Here is a 26723-nt window from a genome sequence, read left to right as displayed (position 1 = left end):
GAGAAGATAGGCATTCTTAAATGAGTGATTTTATTAGCAATTCTTGGTGAAGAAAATAAACAAGTACTCCATATAGCACTTCATAGCAAAATTGCAACGCCAGGTAGTAGGGAAAATCTCACCGTACACAATTACACACGGCATCAAAGCAACACCACAAATTCAGCAATTGGTAACACGGAAGAAAAGAAAGCGTACTGAACAAGGGAAAGCAAACACACCAAGCAGCAGCCATGCATGTAGAACACCCAGCCTAAGCTTCGGTGCCATCGTCGCCCACGTTTTCCTTGGAAATCTCCTCGAGTGACCTGCCCTTGGACTCTGGAACCAACAGTGAGAAGAGCAAGCCCAGGAAGTTGGTGCCGGCGAGCAGGAAGAGTGCATTGCGCATGCCGATACCGGCGGAGTACCCTTTGTCGGGCTTCTTCTGGTCCTGTGATGCATACAGGAACCCGAATGCACCGATAATCGCCCCGGCCTTACCGGCAGCGGCAGAGACACCATGGCACGTGGAGCGGAGCCTCGCCGGAAAGATCTCGGCGGGCACGATGAAGGTTGTGCTGTTGGGCCCGAAATTGGCGAAGAAGAAGGTGAGGCCATACAGAACGACGAAGCCAGTGTGGTGCCCCGGCTTGACGAGGTAGTCGTAGGGCACGGCGATGGCGAGCATAAAGATGGTCATCATGGCAAAACCCATGAGCTGGATCCAGAACCTGCCAATAATGTCGATGAAGGCGACGGTGAACCAGTAGCCCGGTACAGTGCCGCAAAGAGCGATGAGTGCCTGGGCACGAGCGATGCGGTACAGCTCCTCGAGGGCGCTCATTGTCCTTGCCGGTGGGATCCAACCGACCTTGGTGAAGATGTCCTTCTGGAACAGGTTCTGGCTGTAGAAGGCGACATCCAGGAGGAACCAGGTGCTAGTGGTGGCTAGCAGGTGTAGTCCGTGGCGGCTCATGAACTGCCGCGAGAAGAGGCCCCAGGTGTCCCCGGAGGCCACCTGAAGCTGGACCTTCTCTTCCTCCTCGGTGATGTCCTTGTTGAGCACCCTGGACATGTCTGCGGTTGCCTGCTTCGTGTTGCGGGTGATGAGCGCCGTGTACCGTGCGGTCTCTGGCATCTTCATGCGCCAGTAGTAGGTCAGCGCGGCAGGGATGGTGCCAAACATGACGATAATGCGCCAAACGTAATCGGCCTCCGGCCCAATGGATGACGCTGCGTCGATGTAGAATGGTGGCGCTGGGAACGCATTCCGGAACGCGGATGAGACAACGATGGTGACGATGGTACCGAACAGGATGCCGAAGCCCTGCATGGCAAAGACAGCAGCGATGAAGGTTCCACGTGTCTTCTTGTTGGCGTACTCAGACATGATAGTCGCCGATAAGGGGTAGTCGCCGCCGACGCCAAAGCCAAGCCAGAAGCGAAAGAAACAAAGCGTGCCTATGACGCCTTTGGCCTCGTGGCCGAACGAGAGCCCTGACGCGATGGAGCAGAGGACCATGAGGATGAGCGTGAAACCATAGACGCTCTTGCGGCCGAGCTTGTCACCGAGCCAGCCGAAGAAGAGCTGGCCGGCGAGCGTGCCGCAGAGGGCCACGCCGTTCACGGCGGCCGACACGTTTGCCGGGAGGTGACCCGGCTCGTTGCTGCCAGCTTCGGTGTAGTAGATGCGCCCCAGCAGCCTAGTGACCAGGGAGATGCAGAAGAGGTCGTAGGCGTCGGTGAAGAAGCCCATGCCGGCGATCACCACGGCCGTGAAATGGTACCATTGCGTTTTCGCCTGGTCAAGCGCTTTCAACACGTTGAGTTGTTCACCCGCCATGACCGACAGATCGACGAGCACTCAACTAAGCTTCTCAGCTAGCTCTCCTTCTACTTCTTCCTCTTGGTATCTTGTTGTGCTTTCTTCCGTACTGCTGGTACGTATATATAGGCGTACATACAGGGTTGAAGTACAGATATGCCAATCTGTTAGTTGCAACCTGGAACCAGTATAAAAATGCCTTATATGTGTTGATTTATTATTAGAATGGTTGATGGATGCCAGTAGTTTATCAGGTTTGACTTTCTTGTTTCCATATAGAATTGAGAGAAGGATACAATATGAAACCAAATCAAGTTTATGCTGGGAATATACTGAAAGGAGCATATTGTACGCAGTACCTTGATTGTACGGATACAATATGAAACCAAATCAAGCTTGCCGGAAAAGGTAGGTCAAAATGAGCTGTGCCCAATGTTATCAGTACTAGAAGGGGATGTCTGACCTTGGGTGGGATTACTAATTTTGTTCTCTCCTCCGTACATACTTACATGGTATGACAAGAAGCCAAAGGCTCTGTCGATTTATTAAGACTCAGAAAAGCAGCAGATATGGTCATTCAAACTCATGCATGGTCATTTGATAAATCCAATTTCAAAGCAGAATCGAATCGAATGCAACAGCCGTACATTCGGAACATTGGTCATTTGGATATATAAACTACTACCACCTATCAAGTAGTACAAAACATATATGCAGATTTTACTTTTTTTCAGAATTAGCGCTGTGATTATATTAGATCACTGAAACATCCGGTGCAAGATGGTTTGCAACACAGGCTGGTGGAACACCAAGCCAAGTTTCTACTTATCGGAAGGAGACCCGAACCTAGGCCCAGATACCATGTTGGAAATGGGTAGCTATCATTGAGAGGGGTCAAGTGTCAATACATATACATGTGAAGCAAATTGCAAGAAACATTTTATACAATGGACTCTTACAAGAGACATGTACACCTAGGTTGGGCCACCTTTTGATCTAGGAGTATTATGCAAAGATTAAGGAGTGAAAAAATGGAGTTTATTAGGTTTGACTTTCAAGTTTCAACATAGAATTGTGCAAGGAAAAAATATTACAACCACACAACGGTTGTAATGAGAATATACGTGAGCGGGGCAACGCAAAGCTTGAGAGAAAAGGTCTTTCTTGATATGTGGGACGTGGGGTTACTAAAATTGCTCTCTCATCCATGTTCTGCCGATTTATTAAGACAAGAGAAAAGAAAAAAGTTACTCCAAGAACTGGATATGGAATGCCAAGTAATGAAAATATAACCAATCAAATAAAAAATTGGGAGAAACAGTTGGTAATATTAAACCTTCAACATTACAAGGAAACCCCAAATATGCACCGGAGAAACAGCGCTACCATGTACACAAAACCTAGAACACTTAAGACTAAATCTACGCACCGGACGGGAAACGAGGTTCCCCTAACCTCGTGGCACCAAATCGGCACTAGAGGTGGGGGAACGATGCCCCTGCTGGCGGAAGACCAAAAGCACCTCGGTCGCATGGGTCATCTTAATCTTTTTTCGAACTGGTGAAGCCCCAGCCTCTACATCAATCGATGTATAGAGTCTGGGTCGTCTTAACATAACCATTCAAATTGCTCATGCTTACTTTGGTAAATCCAATTTCAGAACGGACTCGAGTAAGAGTGGTACGTTTAGAACATTGGTCATTAGAAATTAAAAACTACTACGGTAGGTATGCAAATTTAGCAGCAAGCAAGCGGGAAGGCGTTGAAGGCCGTACTCCCTACTAATCCAAAGCATTGACTCTTCCCTCTTTTATTTGTTTTTTTATCAAATTGCAACCCATGGGGCCAATCACAATTCACAGCACACATAGTTGTGGCGCCATTAGATCAAACGTGAGATCAGTATGATGTAATTAGTTTATTTCAAACTTTCCCAATGTCAGAAAAATATGTGTAGATCCGAATATGCGGGGAACCTAGCCAGCTTGTCATAAGTTGTTCTAGTATGTCAAGACATGGTACTCGTCTTCACGATAATCTTCTCATAATTATAAAGGTCATGCACCTTAATTAACTAATATAGACGGATATTTTCCCTCTGTAGCGCAGCTTTTTGGATACTAGTAAAATATTGCCATAGTTATAGATTTCTCATTGAGGCAGAAAGGTTCGACTTTCGATCCTCCATGACGGTTACCAGGTTAATTTTTTACACGGTACCCAAAAAAAAATGGAGCAGCTTGCAAGCCTGGAAAGTTTGTGCTCCCACCATCTTCATGTAGAACACATGGTGTCAATAGTTTACGTGATTGAATATATTTGGACGAGATGCATAAGAGCACATCATCAATTCCAAAAGAGACCATTAAAAAAATCAATCCCAAAAGAAATTATCTAACTCTTATCGACAACAGTTTACAACAAGTAAAGCATGATAGCACAATAACCACAATCTCAGTATAGTATGGTTCGCAAAAATAACTATCTCTGTATAGTACTGTGTGACGTTGCAATGTGAGATGCAGAGTCGAATGCATTTGTCAACTACTTTTTAAAACGGTCCTCTGACAGTTATCAGAAGCTCATTTATATATTTATTGAATCATGAACATCTCATTTAATAGAGATGTTTGTAGATAACTTTCCGCTAACAGGATGTTCCTGAACAAGCGTATCATTGTGTTTGCATACATACGTGAGGCAATGTTTAAGGGCGAACACTTTGTCATAGAGTTAAGGTAACTTTCGGATGATGACTACAAGTGCATAGTTCAGATGATCTCGTTGTGATTACTTGAACAAAAAGAGTTAAGGTAACTTCAGCATGGCTTGTCCAATTCAGCGATTTTTTAAATAAAGGGAATATATTAATATCAAAAGATACCAAATACACCTAGTTTCTGCAACAACGTCCACCCTAATGGCAGTACGGATGCACACAGCCAAAAAAGTAAAGAAAACTAAGAAATAAAAGTCCTGCTACAGACTTCTAGACCTAGCAACAGCAATACAACCACCACCGTGACAACACCTGAAGTACAAACTCTCCAAAAACGACGCCTTCAAGAAGGGAACAGTGCACTAACGACATCGTCGCTCGACCAAAGGTTTTAGGTTTTCACCCTGAAGATAGTTCTCACTCTCAAAACAATGTCTCCAACAAGAACATTACCAGACACAACCAGTTAAGGCCAGACCTTGGGTTTTCACCCTGAGAGGTAAGACTCTGAAATTCCCCTGTGCTGCCGCCCCCACATGCATACCACTGCTGCAGAGTCCGGAACGCCAAGCAGATCCCTCAGCATCACGGAGACTCGAACCTCCTTTAGCCAGTCCAATTCAGTGATAGACCATCCAGGACTTCTTTTCCATAATACCTTCAAAATTAATAAATCCTAGCTATGTGACAAACCACAGCTCGGCCATCAACAGCACCCTCCTCACAATTTTACAGAATTAGCATGCAGCTTCTTTGAGTCGCTAAGGGGTGAACACCGACCACCAGCTCCAAAAATAAAAGTGTGGTTCACTGATAGTTCAGTGAGATACTGAGATGAGATATTGTTTCAAGAAAATTGCTTTAAAACGTAATATTGATGCAACTATCCACCAATATATAGGAGCCATTAATCTAAGACACCATTGTTGTATATCAGATGCAGAGTCAAGATGATGTTTATGTACTTCTTGAAAGCAATCGTTCATGACGCTGTGATAGCTCACAATCTATCATCATCACGCTTGACAATGCTACAAGTAATAAGTTGCATTAAGCAGATTAAAAGTCAGCCATGTAGGTTTTTAATGGGTTGACATTTTGTAAGCAAACTGGCTTGACACCTACTGCTATCCAAAACTCAAACTAGAACAGATCAAATCTGACGCTAGCATCTCCGCTACCGTTTGCCCGGTTGTCCCGCCTCCCTTTCTCTCGCTCTTTATTTGCTTTACCTTATTGTTTGCACTACGGGAGAGTTCACGTGCGCCGATGGGCAAGTGATGTGCCGACGGCCAAATGTCGGGGCCGTCGGCACAGACGCCCTCGTCGACCGGCGAAGGAATTGACCGTCGGCACAGGCTGGCCGTTGGCACACCGCAGGGTACACCGACGGCCACCCTCGGCGCAACTCCGGTCGTCGGCACAGCAAGGTGGTGACCGTCACCGTCGGCACAGTGCCAGCCGTCAGCACACCACCTGACAGGTGGGCCCAGCCATTACTCCATCACGGCGCCGTTCAGGCTGTGCCGACGGTAGCCCACGGCACAAACACGGCCGTCGGCACAGCAGCTGACTGTTGGGCCCCACTCTTGTTGTGCCGACGGCTACCCACGACATATAACATGGCCGTCGGCACAACTTATGCACCTTTTTTTTACTTTTACACTTTGTTTTAGTACAAAGATAATTTTTACCCATATATTTGTTAATCCCAATTAATTTTATTTGTTTATTTCCTCCTCAGTACTATTTTGGCGAACCCATTTGCGGAAACCTATGTATAAGGGCGGTATAGATCCCCCGGGACCCCGGTCTGGGGTTTCCCCAGAAATCGAGCCTCAGAGGGTGTGAATGGCCCCGAAACTTGTGTGTATTCACATGGCATGCACAAATTTGATTTGAGCTGGTTTTATATCCAAGGCTACCCCCCCCCCCCCCCAGTTGTGTCTGGCTTCTCGTACATGGGGTTCCTACACTTAGGGAGATTCTGGATGTAAAGGGGGAACTCCCTGGGAGGTGAATGATACGTCTCCAACGTATCTATAATTTCTTATGTTCCATGCTAGTTTTATAACAATACCTACATGTTTTATTCACACTTTATAATGTTTTTATGCATTTTCTGGGACTAACCTATTAACAAGATGCCACAGTGCTAGTTCCTGTTTTCTGCTGTTTTTGATTTCAGAAAAGTTGGTTTACAAATATTCTCGGAATTGGACGAAACAAAAGCCCACGGCCCTATTTTCCACGGAGTGTTCCAGAAGACCGAAGAAGAGTCGAGGAAGGCCAGCAGGGGGCCCACCCCATAGGGCGGTGCGGCAGTGGGGCCCCCCGCGCCGTGACGTGGGGAGGGAGCCCCCTGGCTCCCCCGACGCTGCCCCTTCGCCTATTTATTCCTGCGTCTCCGAAAACCCTAGTACCGAGAGCCAAAATACCAGAACAGTTCTAGAGACGCCGCCGCCATCAACCCTAACTCGGGGGGTTCAGAAGATCTCCTCCGGCACCCTGCTGGAGAGGGGAATCATCACCGGAGAGCTCTACATCACCATGCCCGCCTCCGGACTGATGCGTGAGTAGTTCATCCTTGGACTACGGGTCCATAGCAGTAGCTAGATGGTTGTCTTCTCCTATTATGCCATCATGTTTAGATCTTGTGAGCTGCCTATCATGATCAAGATCATCTGTTTGTAATGATACATGTTGTGTTTGTTGGGATCTGATGAATATGGAATACTATGTCAAGTTGATTATTGATGACCCACAAGTATAGGGGGTGTATCGTAGTATTTTCGATAAGTAAGAATGTCGATCCCAACGAGGAGCAGAAGGTGTTGACAAGCAGTTTCGATGAAGGATTCACTGTAAATGCTCACAGACAAGTATTCAGGGGGTTTTGATGTAACAGTTGAATAAAGTACGAGTAAGTAAAGTGCGAGAGTAACAATTGCAGCGAGTGGCCCAATCCTTTTTAGCACAAAGGACAAGCCGGTTTGTTTACTTATATGACCAAACGTTCTCGAGGACACACGGGATTTTAGTCTAGTGCTTTCGCTACATACGGCTAAATAATCTTCATTGTTATGATAAGTGTTGTGTGGGTGAACCTATGCTAATGTACCGCCCTTCCTAGGACTAATACATACTTGTGATTATACCCCTTGCAAGCATCCGCAACTACAAGAAAGTAATTAAGAATAAATCTAACCACAGCCTTAAACTCTGAGATCCTGCTATCCCTCCTGCATCGATATACCAACGGGGGTTTAGGTTTCTGTCACTCCGGCAACCCCGCAATTGGCAAACGAATACAAGATGCATTCCCCTAGGCCCATAAATGGTGAAGTGTCATGTAGTCGACGTTCACATGACACCACTAGAAGAATAACACCACAACTTAAATATCATACCATTGAATATTACTCAACCATAGTTCACTACTAACATTTAGACTTCACCCATGTCCTCAAGAACTAAACGAACTACTCACGAGACATCATATGGAACATGATCAGAGGTGATATGATGATGAATAACAATCTGAACATAAACTTGGTTCAATGGTTTCACTCAATAGCATCAACAACAAGTAGAGATCGATACCGGGAGAGTTTCCCCTATCAAACAATCAAGATCAAACCCAAATTGCTACGGCGGTGACGGTGTCCAGCGGTGGAGACGGCGGTGATGATGGTGGAGATGATGATGATGGTGATGGAGATGATGTCCAGCTCGATGACGGTGACGATGGCGTCGATTTCCCCCTCCCGGAGGGAATTTCCCCGGCGGATTCCTGCCCGCCGGAGAGCTCTTTTCTCTCTAGTGTTCTCCGCCCCGCAGAGGCGGCTGTAACTCTTCGCGATGTACCCTCTGTGGCTTAGGTTTTCGGGACGAAGGATTTCGCGAAGAAAAGGAGGCGAAAAGGGCTGTGGGGCCCCCACACCACATGGTGGCGCGGCCAGGCCATGGGCCGCGCCGCCCTATGGTGTGGGCCCACCCTGGGTCCTCTTGGCTCCTCCTTCTGGCTTCCTTCGTTATCTTGAAAAATAGGATTTTTGGTATAATTTCCTTCTACAGTTGATCTTCCGAAATATTGCGTTCTGACGGTGCTTTTTCCAGCAGAATCCTGGCTCCGGTGCTTGATCCTCCAATAATGATGAAACATGCAAAATAGATGAAATAACATAAGTATTGTGTCCCAATATGAAATATATCAATGAATAACAGCAAATTATGATACAAAATAGTGATGCAAATTGGACGTATCAACTCCCCCCAAGCTTAGACTTCGCTTGTCCCCAAGCGAAACTGAGCTCGATAAACAGGACCACATGTTTATGGAGTGAAGAGTCGATAAATAAAACACGGACAAGAAGCATCATATTCATTCGCACAAGACATTATAGTAGTCAACTTCCTCTTATAACTCAACTTGAAACAAGTATAAGGTAATCACAAATAAAGGTGCACAAGAAATCATAATTGGTGATGGCAAACTTCGTTCTTGGTCAGAGAACAATTAACAGATTATACTTATCTCATTGAGCAGCGCTCTCATGTTAAAGTTTATAAGGCACAACTTGCATACTCAATCATAATGGTCTCTTCATGATTATTGATAACTTGCAAAGCTATATTCATTCAGATAAAACTTGTACTAAACAAGGAAGAATAAAAGACATGATGAAGCAAATCACAATATAATGGTTTGATCACAACTACTCAAATGCTTGCTTGAGATGGAGGGAAATAGGTTTACTGACTCAACATAAAGTAAAAGACAGGCCCTTCGCAGAGGGAAGCAGGGATTAAATCATGTGCTAGAGCTTTTTCATTTTTGCAATCATATAAAGAGAATAAAAGTAACATTTTGAGAGGTGTTTGTTGTTGTCAACGACTGGTAGCGGGTACTCTAACCCCCTTGCCAGACAACCTTCAAAGAGCGGCTCCCATTTTATTTTCATTTTGTGTGGCACTCCTTCCAACCTTTCTTTCACAAACCATGGCTAACAGAATCCTCGGGTGCCTGCCAACAATCTCATACCATGAAGGAGTGCTTTTTTTTATTTTAGTTTTATTATGATGATGACACTCCCCCCAACCTTTGCTTACACAAGCCATGGCTAACCGAATCCTTCGGGTGCCGTCCATCAATCACATACCATGGAGGAGTGTCTATTTAGTTTAATTAATTTGGGACTGGGAATCCCATTGCCAGCTCTTTTTGCAAAATTATTGGATAAGCGGATGAAGCCACTAGTCCATTGGTGAAAGTTGCCCAACAAGATTGAAAGATAAAACTCCACATACTTCCTCATGAGCTATAAAACATTGACACAAATAAGAGATACTAAGTTTTGAATTGTTTAAAGGTAGCACATGAAGTATTTACTTGGAATGGCAGAAAATACCATGTAGTAGGTAGGTATGGTGGACACAAATGACATAGGTTTGGGTTAAGGTTTGGATGCACGAGAAGTATTCCCTCTCAGTACAGGTCTTTGGCTAGCAAGGTTGATTAGCAAGCATAAGAGTCAAGGGAAACAAACAAATATACATGTGATAGAAACAATCATGCATCTTCCTTGTAAGCACAAACAATTTTAACTTCAGAATAATAAGCTATGAGCTAACAAGAAAGAAAGACAATGAAACTACATGTATTTCTCTTTTCTACTTAAACTTCAAAGTGTTGTTGCTATTGACCAATGCTAAGTTTGCCAAAACCAAATAGATTTATTCAATGCTCCCAAAGTGATACCAATACTAACAACAAGGTAAATCATATGATAGAGATTGCAAACTAGAATAAGATGTGCAATATGTAAATGATAAGACTTCTCATTAATATTCCATAACGATAACTCACACCAAGGGATACATAGATTACCAACTAAAGGAGAGATACTTCCAAACTGCAACCCATCTTATATGATAACTTCCCTACTCATGATATGACACTACTTGACAATAAAAGTAAAAGGTAGTGATAATGTGATACCGCGGCACTCCCCCAAGCTTGGAACAAACCAAGGGGATGCCAATACCGATGATGAATTACTCCTTCGGCGATGGTGGTGATGAATTCCTGCCGCGCTTCTTACAGAACTCCTTCAACTTCAGTTTCTCAGCTTGACAATTCTGCACTAAGACTCGAAGAGATTCATTGTTATCTGAAGTTGGCGATGATGACCTTGTGATGCGAATCGAGTGGTATTCCAGCATTCTTCGGAGACGGCAATTCTCCTCCTGGAGTATCTCTACTTCTCTTCTTAGAGCCCGATATTGATCACAAAACTCATCGGTAGTCCGTAGAACTTCTTCCAACATAGGGAAGGAGTCGAGGCTAAGAGCGGGTGGTAAAGGTCCCTGCAGGTTATGAGAAAAAGAACGTCGAGTGTCAACAGATCCCACCAGGATTTGCTTGCTCCCACCGGCTTGCTGCTCTTGTCTCGATGGCACCTTCTTCACTTCTTCCTCCGAAAGCCCCTTGCCCTTGTTGTTGGAGGCCATGGTGCTTCTAAACTGAAAACAGATCCTGGCAGAAACAGCTCGAAACAAAACACGTCGAGAAAACGATATACGGACCTCCAGGGGTCCGGGGGATTATATAGCAAATATTTTCACGACAAAAGGAAAGTACCGAGATCGAACTGCAGTCGGAAAGGGGCGACGAGGCGGCCAAACCATAGGTCGGCGCGGGCCCAGGTCAGGCCGCGCCGCCCTATGGTGGCACCCCCTCGTGCATCCTTTCCACTCCGTTTCGAACTCGTAATTTTTCATATTTTCCAAAAACAGCAAAAATATTGTTCGGAAAGTAAATTGCGTACTTTTCTTTACCAGTACTGTTACCTATTCAAAGTCGAGTTACGTGATCGTCAATTTTCCCTTTGATGAAAGCCTCCGGTGTTTCCACTTGAATAATATCAACATCAACATTATAGGAATCACCTGAGATATAATGCTTGAGTCTTTGTCCATTCACCACTTGCGTGGCATTGCCTTGGAGAGAGCTAATTTTGATTGCTCCTGAACGATACACCTCCTCGACAACATATGGTCCTTCCCATTTCGAGAGTAATTTCCCTGCAAAGAATCTGAGACGAGACCGATACAATAGGACTTTATCCCCAATATTAAATTCTCTTTTGATAATCCTTCTATCATGCCATTTTTAACTTTCTCTTTAAAGAGTTTAGCATTTTCATAAGCTTCACTTCTCCATTCATCTAGAGAACTTAATTGCAACAACCTCTTATCACCGGCAAGTTTAGGATCTTTATTTAATTCTCTAACAGCCCAATAACCTTTGTGCTCTAGTTCCAAAGGTAAATGACAGGCTTTCCCATAAACCATTTTATAAGGTGACATTCCCATGGGATTTTTATAAGCAGTTCTATAAGCCCATAGTGCATACTTCAATTTACTAGCCCAATTCTTTCTAGTTTTATTAACGGTCTTTCCCAAAATAGATTTAATCTCTCTATTTGATAATTCTACTTGACCACTAGTTTGAGGATGATAAGCGGAAGCAATTCTATGATTAATACCATACTTAGCAAGAGTTTTTCTAAAACCTCCATGAATAAAATGAGAACCTCCATCAGTCATAATATATCTAGGCACTCCAAATCTAGGAAAAATAATGTCTAAAAGCATTCTTAAAGAGGTCTCACCATCAGCACTTTTTGTAGGTATTGCTTCCACCCATTTAGTAACATAATCAACAGCAACAAGTATATGAGTGTTACCTTCTGAAGACGGAAAAGGTCCCATGAAGTCAAATCCCCAACAATCAAACGGTTCAATAACAAGAGTATAATTCATAGGCATTTCATTACGTCTGGAGATATTACCAACCCTTTGGCATTCATCACAAGATAAAATAAACTTTCTCGCATCCTTGAAGAGAGTTGGCCAATAAAAACCTGATTGTAGAACCTTTTGTGCGGTTCTTTCTCCGGCGTGATGTCCTCCATAAGCACTACCATGACATTTACTCAATATCTCTTGTTGTTCATATTCGGGAACACATCTTCGCATAATACCATCCACTCCTTCTTTATATAAGTGTGGGTCATCCCAGAAATAATGCCTCAAGTCATAAAAGAATTTCCTCCTTTGCTGAGCTGAAAAGGTTGGAGGCAAGTACTTGGAAACAATAAAGTTAGCATAATCAGCATACCAAGGACTGTCTCGCGAGCTCACCTTTATTACAGCCAATTGTTCATTTGGAAAACTATCATTAACAGGAACAGGATCATAAGCAATATTTTCCAATCTAGACAAATTATCAGCAACAGGATTATCAGCACCTTTCCTATCTACAATATGTAAATCAAATTCTTGCAAAAGAAGTACCCATCTAATAAGCCTTGGCTTAGCATCTTTCTTTGTCATAAGGTATCTAATTGCAGCATGATCAGTATGAATCGTAACTTTTGAATCAACAATATAAGATCTAAATTTATCGCAAGCAAAGACTACAGCTAATAATTCTTTTTCAGTTGTAGCATAATTTCTTTGAGCAGCATCAAGAGTTTTACTAGCATAATGAATAACATTCAGTTTTTTATCTACTCGCTGTCCAAGAACAGCGCCTACAGCGAAATCACTAGCATCACACATAATCTCAAAGGGTAAATTCCAATCAGGAGGTTCAACTATAGGAGCAGTTGTCAAGGCTTTCTTTAGAGTTTCAAAAGCTTCCTTACAATCATCATCAAAAACAAATGGTACATCTTTTTGAAGAAGATTAGTAAGAGGTTTTGAAATCTTGGAGAAATCTTTAATAAACCTCCTATAAAACCCAGCATGACCAAGAACACTACGAATACCTTTAACATCCCTCGGATAGGGCATCTTCTCAATTGCTTCAACTTTAGCTCTATCAACTTCAATACCTCTCTCGGAAATTTTATGTCCCAATACAATTCCTTCATTAACCATAAAGTGGCATTTCTCCCAATTAAGAACAAGGTTAGTTTCTTCACATCTCTGCAAAACTTTATCAAGGTTTCGCAAGCAACTATCAAAAGAATTCCCATAGACGGAAAAATCATCGATGAATACCTCTACAATACTCTCACAAAAACCATGAAAAATAGCAGACATGCATATTTGAAAAGTAGCAGGAGCATTACATAAACCAAAAGGCATACGTCTATAAGCATAAGTTCCATAGGGACAAGTGAAAGTGGTTTTCTCCTGATCTTTAGCTTTAACAGCAATTTGTGAAAACCCAGAATAACCATCAAGAAAACAAAAATGAGTATTTTTAGACAATCTTTCTAGCATTTGATCAATAAATGGTAAAGGGTAATGATCTTTCTTAGTAACTTTATTAACTTTTCGAAAATCAATGCACATTCTATACCCTACAACTACTCTTTGAGGGATGAGCTCATCATTATCATTAGGCACAACAGTCATTCCTCCTTTCTTGGGAACGCAATGCACAGGACTAACCCATCTACTATCAGCAATGGGATATATAATACCAGCTTCAAGAAGTCTTAATACCTCATTCCTTACCACTTCCTTCATCTTCGGAATTAGACGACGCTGATGTTCAACAACAGGCTTTGCATCATCTTCCATATTAATAGCATGTTGGCAAATAGAAGGAGAAATCCCTTTCAAATCATCAAGAGTGTAGCCAATAGCTCCTCGGTGCTTCTTCAATATTTCCAATAACCTTTCTTCCTCAATCTCTGAAAGCTTAGAACTAATAATAACAGGATATATTTTCTTATCATCAATATGAGCATATTTAAGATTATCAGGCAAAGGCTTTAAATCAAAAACAGGATCTTCCTTTGGTGGCGGTGTTGTACCCAAATCTTCCACCGGTAAATCATGCTTGAGAATAGGTTGGCGAAGAAAGATTTCCTCAAGCTCATCTCTTTCTTTCCTAAAGACTTCACTCTCACTATCCTCCAAATGTTGCTGCAAAGGATTATTAGGAACAAGAACAATAGATGCACATTGCTCCATTTTAAAATCATTACTAGGTAAATCAGCTTTATAAGGAGTTTTGGTAAATTTAGAGAAGTTAAACTCATAAGATTCACCAGCAAATTTAGTCAAAATTTTCTCTTTCTTGCAATCTATAATAGCTCCACAAGTATTTAGAAAAGGTCTACCAAAAATAATAGGACAATAATCACTAGCAGCAGAACCAAGTACCAAAAAGTCAGCAGGATATTTAATCTTACCGCATAAAACTTCCACATCTCGAACAATACCAATTGGAGAAATAGTTTCTCTATTAGCCAGCTGAATAACCACATCAATATCTTCAAGTTCACAAGAATCAATTTTGTGCATAATCTCCGTGTAAAGCTCATAAGGAATAGCACTAACACTTGCACCAATATCACATAATCCATAATAGCAATGATCACCAGTTCTAACAGATAGCATAGGAACACTAGCTTGTTTGGGTTTATTAGGATGTGAAACAATATTAGAAGCATCTTCACAGAAAATAATATGACCATCCTCCACATTTTCAGTTACAAGATCTTTAACTATTGCAACAGCAGGTTCAACTTTTATTTGTTCTTCAGGTTCTACAGGTTTCTTTTCACTTTTATGAACCGCACTATTTATAACAGAGTACTCCTTCATTTTAGCAGGGAAAGGAGTTTTTTCAATATAAGCTTCAGGAATAACATGATCAGCAGTTTCAACTACAACGCATTTATTAATAGATGAATCAATTTTATCTTTATACGGTTCATGATACTTATCAAAATTCTTCTTTGGCAATTCATAATGAGAGGCAAAAGCTTTATAAAGATTTGCAGCAACTTGAGAATCAAGACCATATGTAGCACTCATATTACGAAATTTATCAGTATCCATAAAAGCTTCAATGCATTTATAATCATAAATTATACCTGATTCTCTATCCTTGTCGTTCTCCCAACCTTCAGTATTTTCTTGGATCCGATCAAGAAGGTCCCTTTTAAACTCTTCTTTGTTGCGTGTAAATGATCCAGAACAAGAAGTATCCAGCAAGGTCTTGTCTTGAAAAGAAAGTCTTGCATAGAAATTATCAATAATAACATTACCAGGAAGCTCATGAATGGGGCATTTGAGCATTAAAGACTTCAATCTCCCCCAAGCTTGGGCAATACTCTCTCCATCATGAGGCCAAAAATTATATATGCGATTTCGATCCTTGTGAATTTCACTTGGAGGATAGAACTTAGAATAAAACCGGGGCACAATATCATTCCATTCAAGAGAATCCCCATTATCCAGTAATTTATACCAATGCGCCGCTTTACCAGACAGCGATAAAGAGAATAGTTTCTTCCTCACTTCATCCATAGCAATACCTGCACACTTGAATAAACCGCATAATTCATGTAAGAACAATAAATGATCTCCAGGGTGGACAGTTCCATCCCCTTCATAGCGGTTATCCATAACACGTTCAATAATTTTCATAGGTATTTTATATGGTATCACTTCCTCACCTGGCGCCTCATCCACTACCGTTGCAGTAGTAGTAGATTTCCCAAATAAAAATTGAAGAGAAGATCTCTCCATAATGACTTATAGCAGCAGGCAGAAATAAAATCAGCACAAACAGTAAAGGTTTTCCTTACCAATTCCACTTACCAATAGCGCTTCACTCCCCGGCAACGGCGCCGGAAAATAGTCTTGATGACCCACAAGTATAGGGGGTGTATCGTAGTATTTTCGATAAGTAAGAATGTCGATCCCAACGAGGAGCGAGAAGGTGTTGACAAGCAGTTTCGATGAAGGATTCACCGTAAATGCTCACAGACAAGTATTCAGGGGGTTTTGATGTAACAGTTGAATAAAGTACGAGTAAGTAAAGTGCGAGAGTAACAATTGCAGCGAGTGGCCCAATCCTTTTTAGCTCAAAGGACAAGCCGGTTTGTTTACTTATATGACCAAACGTTCTCGAGGACACACGGGATTTTAGTCTAGTGCTTTCGCTACATACGGCTAAATAATCTTCATTGTTATGATAAGTGTTGTGTGGGTGAACCTATGCTAATGTACCACCCTTCCTAGGACTAATACATACTTGTGATTATACCCCTTGCAAGCATCCGCAACTACAAGAAAGTAATTAAGAATAAATCTAACCACAGCCTTAAACTCTGAGATCCTGCTATCCCTCCTGCATCGATATACCAACGGGGGTTTAGGTTTCTGTCACTCCGGCAACCCCGCAATTGGCAAACGAATACAAGATGCATTCCCCTAGGCCCATAAATGGTGAAGTGTCATGTAGTCGACGTTCACATGACACCACTAGAAGAATAACACCACAACTTAAATATCATACCATTGAATATTACTCAACCATAGTTCACTACTAACATTTAGACTTCACCCATGTCCTCAAGAACTAAACGAACTACTCACGAGACATCATATGGAACATGATCAGAGGTGATATGATGATGAATAACAATCTGAACATAAACTTGGTTCAATGGTTTCACTCAATAGCATCAACAACAAGTAGAGATCGATACCGGGAGAGTTTCCCCTATCAAACAATCAAGATCAAACCCAAATTGCTACGGCGGTGACGGTGTCCAGCGGTGGAGACGGCGGTGATGATGGTGGAGATGATGATGATGGTGATGGAGATGATGTCCAGCTCGATGACGGTGACGATGGCGTCGATTTCCCCCTCCCGGAGGGAATTTCCCCAGCGGAGTCCTGCCCGCCGGAGAGCTCTTTTCTCTCTGGTGTTCTCCGCCCCGCAGAGGCGGCTATAACTCTTCGCGAGGTACCCTCTGTGGCTTAGGTTTTCGGGACGAAGGATTTCGCGAAGAAAAGGAGGCGAAAAGGGCTGTGGGGCCCCCACACCACATGGTGGCGCAGCCAGGCCATGGGCCGCGCCGCCCTATGGTGTGGGCCCACCCTGGGTCCTCCTGGCTCCTCCTTCTGGCTTCCTTCGTCATCTTGAAAAATAGGATTTTTGGTATAATTTCCTTCTACAGTTGATCTTCCGAAATATTGCGTTCTGACGGTGCTTTTTCCAGCAGAATCCTGGCTCCGGTGCTTGATCCTCCAATAATGATGAAACATGCAAAATAGATGAAATAACATAAGTACTGTGTCCCAATATGAAATATATCAATGAATAACAGCAAATTATGATACAAAATAGTGATGCAAATTGGACGTATCAATTATTGATCTATCATATATGTGTTGTTTATGATCTTGCATGCTCTCCGTTTCTAGTAGAGGCTCTGGCCAAGTTGATACTTGTAACTCCGAGAGGGAGTATTTATGCTAGATAGTGGATTCATGTCTCCATTGAATCTGGGGGAGTGACAGCAACCCCTAAGGTTGTGGATGTGCTGTTGCCACTAGGGATAAAACATCAATGCTTTGTCTAAGTATATTTGTATTGTTTACATTACGCACAGTACTTAATGCAATTGTCTATTGCTTGCAACTTAATACTGGAAGGGGTGCGGATGCTAACCCGAAGGTGGACTTTTTAGGCATAGATGCATGCTGGATGGCGGTCTATGTTCTTTGTCGTAATGCCCTAAGTAAATCTCATAGTAGTCTTCATGATATGTATGTGCATTGTTATGCCCTCTCTATTTGTCAATTGTCCAACTGTTATTTGTTTACCCAACATGTTATTTATCTTATTGGAGAGACACTACTAGTGAACTGTGGACCCCGGTCCATTCTTTTACATCTGAAATACAACCTACTGCAATCATTGTTCTCTTTTCTTTTCTGCAAGCAAACATCATTTTCCACACCATACGTTTAATCCTTTGTTTTCAGCAAGCCGGTGAGATTGACAACCTCACTGTTAAGTTGGGGCAAAGTAGTTTGATTGTGTTGTGCAGGTTCCACGTTGGCACCGGAATCCCTGGTGTTGCGCCGCACTACACTCCTTCACCAACAACCTTCACGTGATCTTCATCTCCTACTGGTTCGACAACCTTGGTTTCTTACTGAGGGAAAACTCGTTGTTGTACTCATCATACCTTCCTCTTGGGGTTCCCAACGGACGTGTGCTTTACCGTCACAAGCAGCTACTTTTCTGGCGCCGTTGCCGGGGAGATCAAGACACGCTGCAAGGGGAGTCTCTCACGCCCAATCTCTTTACTTTGTTTATTGTCTTGCTTTATTTTATTTTCTGTCTTGTTTGCTTTATTTATATCAAAAACACAAAAAATTAGTTACTTGTTTTACTTTATTTAATTCGGTTTTGCTTTATTTATTTTTATTATTGCTGAAATGAGTAGTCCTGAAGTTGAAGTTCGTTCGTTTAAGCAACAAGGGGGAGAAAGTTTTAAAGATGCTTGGTATAGAATTAGTGATGCTCATCATAGGTGCATTAAGAAACATTCCACTACTATCCTCCTTAGGAACTTTTATGTTGGTATCTCTAGCTGGAATAGATATGTTCTTGATACTCTTACAGGGGGTAATTTCCTAGGTACTCCTGCTTTAGAAGCTAGTTACATCATTGAGAGTCTAGTTGGAAAACCACCTGTTAATGAAGCTAAAATTGAAATCTCTCTTGAGGATGTCATGAAAAATTTGGAGGCCATAGAGAAAAATCTTCCAAGTGTTGAGACTAAATTGGGAATATTACTTGATAATACTGATAAACTTGATCAATCCCTAGGAGGAATTAATGAAAGAATTGTTGTCTTAGAAACTTGTGCTATCCATGATGATCAAACCCATAGGATTGGTGAACTTGAAGAAGCTATGGGAACCTTGGGTTCAACTTTTTCTTCTCATAAGTTTAAGGAGAAAGCTTATGTGGGTAAGGAGCAAAAGTTCAGTATGTCCCTAAGATGCCAAAGCCAAAGAATCATTATGAGCTTAAAATTGATAAAACCCTTGGTACCACTATGGGAAATTTAGATAATGGAGCATCTAAGATACCTTTTGGGACAAGTTGTGTTTTTAAGGAAAATTATGATGTTGATGCTTCTTCTCTTGATGTTACTTGATTTTCACTTTCTGCGCCTAGCTGAAAGGCGTTAAAGAAAAGCACTTATGGGAGACAACCCATTATTTTATTTCAGCAATTTTTGTTTTATATTTGAGTCAAGGTGATTGTTACTACTGTAGCAATACCTTTGCATCTTTATTTTCTTGCATTGTTGTGCCAAGTAAAGTCTTCGATAGGAAGTTGATACTAGATTTGGATTTCTGCGCAGAAACAGATTTTTAGCTGTCACGGTTTTGAGTTTTTCTCTCTGTAGAAAAATCAAAAAATCCTGAAAAACTTCATGAGTAATCCTCAGATATGTACGCAACTTTCATTCAACTGGAGCTTTTCCATCTGAGCATGTTAAGTGCCTCGAAAAAATTCGTCTTTACGAACTGTTCTGTTTTTGACAGATTCTGCCTTTTATTTCGCATTGCCTCTTTTACTGTGTTTGAGTGGATTTCTTTGCTCCATTAAATTTCAGTAACCTTGGGTAATGTCCAGAAGTGTTGGGAGTGATTGTGTCCTTGCTGAACATGTGAATTTTTGACTATGCACTAACCCTCTAATGAGATTGCTTTGAGTTTGGTGTGAAGGAAGTTTTCAAGGATCAAGAGAGGAGGATGATATAATATGATCAAGAAGAGTGAAAAGTCTAAGCTTGGGGATGCCCCCGTGGTTCATCCCTGCATATTTCGAGAAGACTCAAGCGTCTAAGCTTGGGGATGCTCAAGGCATCCCCTTGTTCATCAACAACTTATCAGGTCACCTCTAGTGAAACTATATTTTAATTCCGTCACATCTTATGTGCTTTATTTGGAGCGTCCGTGTGCTTTTATTCTTGTTTGTTATTTTAGTTTTCCGAATAAATTGGATCCAAACATGCTTTTGTGAGAGGGAGACACGCTCCGCTTTTTTATTTGAACACTTGTGTTCTTCGTTCTATTTTTCATGTTCATGGCAAAAGCTGAAAGCCGCTGCACTTATTGCTATTTGGTGGGAAACAGAAAATGCTTCATGTGGTAGTTGGTATACTGTCTTGAATAATTTGATACTTGGCAATTGTGTTTAGCTCTCAAGTAGATCATGTTTAAGCTCTTGCATCATGTAGTTTAAACCTATTAGTGGAGAACTACCGTAGAGCTTGTTGAAATTTGGTTTGCATGATTGGTCTCTCTAAGGTCTAGATATTTTCTGGTAAAAGTGTTTGAGTAACAAGGAAGACAGTGTAGAGTCTTATAATGCTTGCAATATGTTCTTATGTAAGTTTTGTTGTACTGGTTTATACTTGTGTTTGCTTCAAACAACCTTGCTAGCCAAAGCCTTGTACTGAGAGGGAATGCTTCTCGTGCATCCAAAACCTTGAGCCAAAACCTATGCCATTTGTGTCCACCATAACTACCTACTATGTGGTATTTTTCTGCCATTCCAAGTAAATACTTCATGTGCTACCTTTAAACAATTCAAAACTTTATTACTCCTTATTTGTGTCAATGTTTTATAGCTCATGAGGAAGTATGTGGTGTTTTATCTTTCAATCTTGTTGGGCAGACTTTCACCAATGGACTAGTGGCATATACATCCGCTTATCCAATAATTTTGCAAAAAGAGCTGGCAAGGGGATGCCTAGCCCCAATTAATTAACTTTCATTAATAATTCTCTTCACATGTTTTGCCCTGATTTATCAGTAAGCAACTTAATTTTGCAATAGACACTCCTCCATGGTTTGTGAAATGTTGGAAGGCACCCGAGGATTCGGTTAGCCATGGCTTGTGAAAGCAAAAGGTTGGGAGGAGTGTCATCTATAAATAAAACTAAAATACATGTGTAAACAAAAGAGAAGAGGGATGATCCACCTTGCTGGTAGAGATAACGTCCTTCATGGGAGTGATGACCCACAAGTATAGGGGGTGTATCGTAGTATCTTCGATAAGTAAGAATGTCGATCCCAACGAGGAGCAGAAGGTGTTGACAAGCAGTTTCGATGAAGGATTCACTGTAAATGCTCACAGACAAGTATTCAGGGGGTTTTGATGTAACAGTTGAATAAAGTATGAGTAAGTAAAGTGCGAGAGTAACAATTGCAGTGAGTGGCCCAATCCTTTTTAGCACAAAGGACAAGCCGGTTTGTTTACTTATATGACCAAACGTTCTCGAGGACTCACGGGATTTTAGTCTAGTGCTTTCGCTACATACGGCTAAATAATCTTCATTGTTATGATAAGTGTTGTGTGGGTGAACCTATGCTAATGTACCGCCCTTCCTAGGACTAATACATACTTGTGATTATACCCCTTGCAAGCATCCGCAACTACAAGAAAGTAATTAAGAATAAATCTAACCACAGCCTTAAACTCTGAGATCCTGCGATCCCTCCTGCATCGATATACCAACGGGGGTTTAGGTTTCTGTCACTCCGGCAACCCCGCAATTAGCAAACGAATACAAGATGCATTCCCCTAGGCCCATAAATGGTGAAGTGTCATGTAGTCGACGTTCACATGACACCACTAGAAGAATAACACCACAACTTAAATATCATACCATTGAATATTACTCAACCATAGTTCACTACTAACATTTAGACTTCACCCATGTCCTCAAGAACTAAACGAACTACTCACGAGACATCATATGGAACATGATCAGAGGTGATATAATGATGAATAACAATCTGAACATAAACTTGGTTCAATGGTTTCACTCAATAGCATCAACAACAAGTAGAGATCGATACCGGGAGAGTTTCCCCTATCAAACAACCAAGATCAAACCCAAATTGTTACAGCGGTGACGGTGTCCAACGGTGGAGACGGTGGTGATGATGGTGGAGATGATGATGATGGTGATGGAGATGATGTCTAGCTCGATGACGGTGACGATGGCGTCGATTTCCCCCTCCCGGAGGGAATTTCCCAGGCGGATTCTTGCCCGCCGGAGAGCTCTTTTCTCTCTGGTGTTCTCCGCCCCGCAGAGGCGGCTGTAACTCTTCGCGAGGTACCCTCTCTGGCTTAGGTTTTCGGGACGAAGGATTTCGCGAAGAAAAGGAGGCGAAAGGGGCTGTGGGCCCCCCACACCACATGGCGGCGCGGCCAGGACATGGGCTGCGCCGCCCTAGGGTGTGGGCCCACCCTGGGTCCTCCTGGCTCCTCCTTCTGGCTTCCTTCGTCATCTTGAAAAATAGGATTTTTGGTATAATTTCCTTCCACAGTTGATCTTCCGAAATATTGCGTTCTGACGGTGCTTTTTCCAGCAGAATCCTGGCTCCGGTGCTTGATCCTCCAATAATGATGAAACATGCAAAATAGATGAAATAACATAAGTATTGTGTCCCAATATGAAATATATCAATGAATAACAGCAAATTATGATATAAAATAGTGATGCAAATTGGACGTATCAACTCCCCCCAAGCTTAGACTTCGCTTGTCCCCAAGCGAGACTGAACTCAGTAAACAGGACCACATGTTTATGGAGTGAAGAGTCGATAAATAAAATACGGACAAGAAGCATCATATTCATTCACACAAGACATTATAGTAAACAACTTCCTCATACAACTCAACTTGAAACAAGTATAAGGTAATCACAAGTAAAGGTGCATAAGAAATCATAATTGGTGATGACAAACTTCGTTCTTGGTCAGAGAACAATTAACAGATTATATTTATCTCATTGAGCAGCGCTTTCATGTTAAAGTTTATAAGGCACAACTTGCATACTCAATCATAATGGTCTTTTCATGATCATTGATAACTTGCAAAGCTATATTCATTCAGATAAAACTTGTACTAAACAAGGAAGAATAAAAGACATGATGAAGCAAATCACAATATAATGGTTTGATCACAACTACTCAAATGCTTGCTTGAGATGGAGGGAAATAGGTTTACTGACTCAACATAAAGTAAAAGACAGGCCCTTCGCAGTGGGAAGCAGGGATTAAATCATGTGCTAGAGCTTTTTCAGTTTTTGCAATCATATAAAGAGAATAAAAGTAACATTTTGAGAGGTGTTTGTTGTTGTCAACGACTGGTAGCGGGTACTCTAACCCCCTTGCCAAACAACCTTCAAAGAGCGGCTCCCATATTATTTTTATTTTGTGTGGCACTCCTTCCAACCTTTTCTTTCACAAACCATGGCTAACCGAATCCTCGGGTGCCTGCCAACAATCTCATACCATGAAGGAGTGCCTTTTTATTTTAGTTTTATTATGATGATGACACTCCCCCCAACCTTTGCTTACACAAGCCATGGCTAACCGAATCCTTCGGGTGCCGTCCATCAATCACATACCATGGAGGAGTGTCTATTTAGTTTAATTAATTTGGGACTGGGAATCCCATTGCCAGCTCTTTTTGCAAAATTATTGGATAAGCGGATGAAGCCACTAGTCCATTGGTGAAAGTTGCCCAACAAGATTGAAAGATAAAACACCACATACTTCCTCATGAGCTATAAAACATTGACACAAATAAGAGATACTAAGTTTTGAATTGTTTAAAGGTAGCACATGAAGTATTTACTTGGAATGGCAGAAAATACCATGTAATAGGTAGGTATGGTGGACACAAATGACATAGGTTTGGGTTAAGGTTTGGATGCACGAGAAGTATTCCCTCTCAGTACAGGTCTTTGGCTAGCAAGGTTAATTAGCAAGCATAAGAGTTGAGGGAAACAAACAAATATACATGTGATAGAAACAATCATGCATCTTCCTTGTAAGCACAAACAATTTTAACTTCAGAATAATAAGCTATGAGCTAACAAGAAAGAAAGACAATGAAACAACTACATGTATTTCTCTTTTCTACTTAAACCTCAAAGTGTTGTTGCTATTGACCAATGCTAAGTTTGCCAAAACCAAATAGATTTATTCAATGCTCCCAAAGTGATACCAATACTAATGACAAGATAAATCATATAGTAGAGATTGCAAACTAAAATAAGATGTGCAATATGTAAATGATAAGACTTCTCATTAATATTCCATAACGATAACTCACACCAAGGGATACATAGACAACCAACTAAAGGAGAGATACTTCCAAATGCAACCCAATCTTATATGATAATTTCCCTACTCATGATATGACACTACTTGACAATAAAAGTAAAAGGTAGTGATAATGTGATACCGCGGCACTCCCCCAAGCTTGGAACAAACCAAGGGGATGCCAATACCGATGATGAATTACTCCTGCGGAGATGGTGGTGATGAATTCCTGACAAGCGTCTCAATAAGCTCCTGAAGCTCATCGATCCTGTATATGAGATTGCGAATCATCTCTGAATTGTGCTCGACGCGGTTAAGGAGTCTGTCCGACGGCGAGTCCCAACTCTTGGAGTTATTTCCCCACTCTTCAGCCTCAGGCTCCTTCTCTCCTGCAGTGTTAGAGCGATCTAGATCCCACTGGCTAGGCAATGCTGCCTTGGGAGTCCCTTCAATTTGATTATTGAAAATTAGATTGTGGAAGGGGTGATGAGTGCCTGATAAGGATGACTTCGGAGCTAGGTAATGACGTGGAACCGCTCCTCCAGTGCGAATTCTTGCGCTCTTGTTTGCACTAAAAGGGTTGTCCACCACCTTGATGCTTGCGATGGTAGCACGCGGGTGTGCACGCGAATCTTCCTCCACCTCTTCTTCATCCTCTTCCTTGACGTCCTTGTCTTCCTCTTTCCACCCAAGATCCCGATCATCTTCATCCGGAAACTCCTTGCCCTTATTCTTGGAGACCATGGTGCTTCTAGACCGAAAACAGATCCTGGCAGAAACAGCTCGAAACAAAACACATCGAGAACACGATATACGGACCTCCAGGGGTCCGGGGGATTATATAGCAAAAATTTTCACGACAAACGGAAAGTACCAGATCGAACCAGAGTCGGAAAGGGGCGATGAGGCGACCAAACCATAGGGCGGCGCGGGCCCAGGTCAGGCCGCGCCGGCCTATGGTGGCGCCCCCTCGTGCGTCCTTTCCACTCCGTTTCGAACTCGTAATTTTTCATATTTTCCAAAAACAGCAAAAATATTGTTCCGAAAGTAAATTGCGTACTTTTCATTAACAGTACTGTTACCTATTCAAAGTCGAGTTCTGGCGGACTATCAATTTGTCCTTTGATGAAAGCTTCCGGTGTTTCCATTTGAATAATATCAACATCAACATTATAGGAATCACCTGAGATATAATGCTTGAGTCTTTGTCCATTCACCACTTGCGTAGCATTGCCTTGGAGAGAGCTAATTTTAATTCTTCCTGAACGATACACCTCCTCGACAACATATGGTCCTTCCCATTTCGAGAGTAATTTCCCTGCAAAGAATCTGAGACGAGACCGATACAATAGGACTTTATCCCCAATATTAAATTCTCTTTTAATAATCCTTCTATCATGCCATTTTTTAACTTTCTCTTTAAAGAGTTTAGCATTTTCATAAGCTTCACTTCTCCATTCATCTAGAGAACTTAATTGCAACAACCTCTTATCACCGGCAAGTTTAGGATCTTTATTTAATTCTCTAACAGCCCAATAAGCTTTGTGCTCTAGTTCTAAAGGTAAATGACAAGCTTTCCCATAAACCATTTTATAAGGTGACATTCCCATGGGATTTTTATAAGCAGTTCTATAAGCCCATAGTGCATCCTTCAATTTACTAGCCCAATTCTTTCTAGTTTTATTAACGGTCTTTCCCAAAATAGATTTAATCTCTCTATTTGATAATTCTACTTGACCACTAGTTTGAGGATGATAAGTGATGGCGTGTAACTCACACGTTCGTTGGGAACCCCAAGAGGAAGGTATGATGCGCACAGCAGCAAGTTTTCCCTCAGAAAGAAACCAAGGTTTATCGAACCAGGAGGAGCCAAGAAGCACGTTGAAGGTTGATGGCGGCGGGATGTAGTGCGGCGCAACACCAGGGATTCCGGCGCCAACGTGGAACCTGCACAACACAACCAAAGTACTTTGCCCCAACGAAACAGTGAGGTTGTCAATCTCACCGGCTTGCTGTAACAAAGGATTAACCGTATTGTGTGGAAGATGATTGTTTGCAGAAAACAGTAGAATCAGTATTGCAGTAGATTGTATTTCAGTAAAGAGAATTGGACCGGGGTCCACAGTTCACTAGAGGTGTCTCTCCCATAAGACAAACAGCATGTTGGGTGAACAAATTACAGTTGGGCAATTGACAAATAAAGAGGGCATGACCATGCAC

The 26723-nt window shown here is 42.0% G+C and overlaps 1 protein-coding gene across 2 annotated transcripts; it reads right to left on the bottom strand.

Moving 5' to 3' along the window:
* Positions 1-253: 253 nt before the first annotated feature.
* Positions 254-6461, bottom strand: LOC127349157 (inorganic phosphate transporter 1-2-like). 2 transcript variants are annotated; one of them, XM_071818218.1, is made up of 2 exons: positions 6446-6461; positions 254-1818 (listed from the first exon to the last, which is right to left on the bottom strand). In XM_071818218.1, the coding sequence occupies exon 2, from the start codon at positions 1736-1738 to the stop codon at positions 254-256; it is 1485 nt and encodes a 494-aa protein (XP_071674319.1). In that variant the 5' UTR covers positions 1739-1818; positions 6446-6461. The 2 variants fall into 2 exon arrangements, with proteins under 2 accessions (XP_071674319.1, XP_051230900.1); XM_051374940.2 differs by lacking the exon at positions 6446-6461 and having other exon boundaries at positions 254-1825.
* Between the last annotated feature and the right edge of the window lie 20262 nt (positions 6462-26723).

The sequence above is a fragment of the Lolium perenne genome, chromosome 4 (assembly GCF_019359855.2).
Source record: "Lolium perenne isolate Kyuss_39 chromosome 4, Kyuss_2.0, whole genome shotgun sequence".
Lineage (NCBI taxonomy): Eukaryota > Viridiplantae > Streptophyta > Magnoliopsida > Poales > Poaceae > Lolium > Lolium perenne.
Note: the sequence above shows the minus strand (reverse complement) of the source record. Positions and strands in the feature narration are given on the sequence as shown.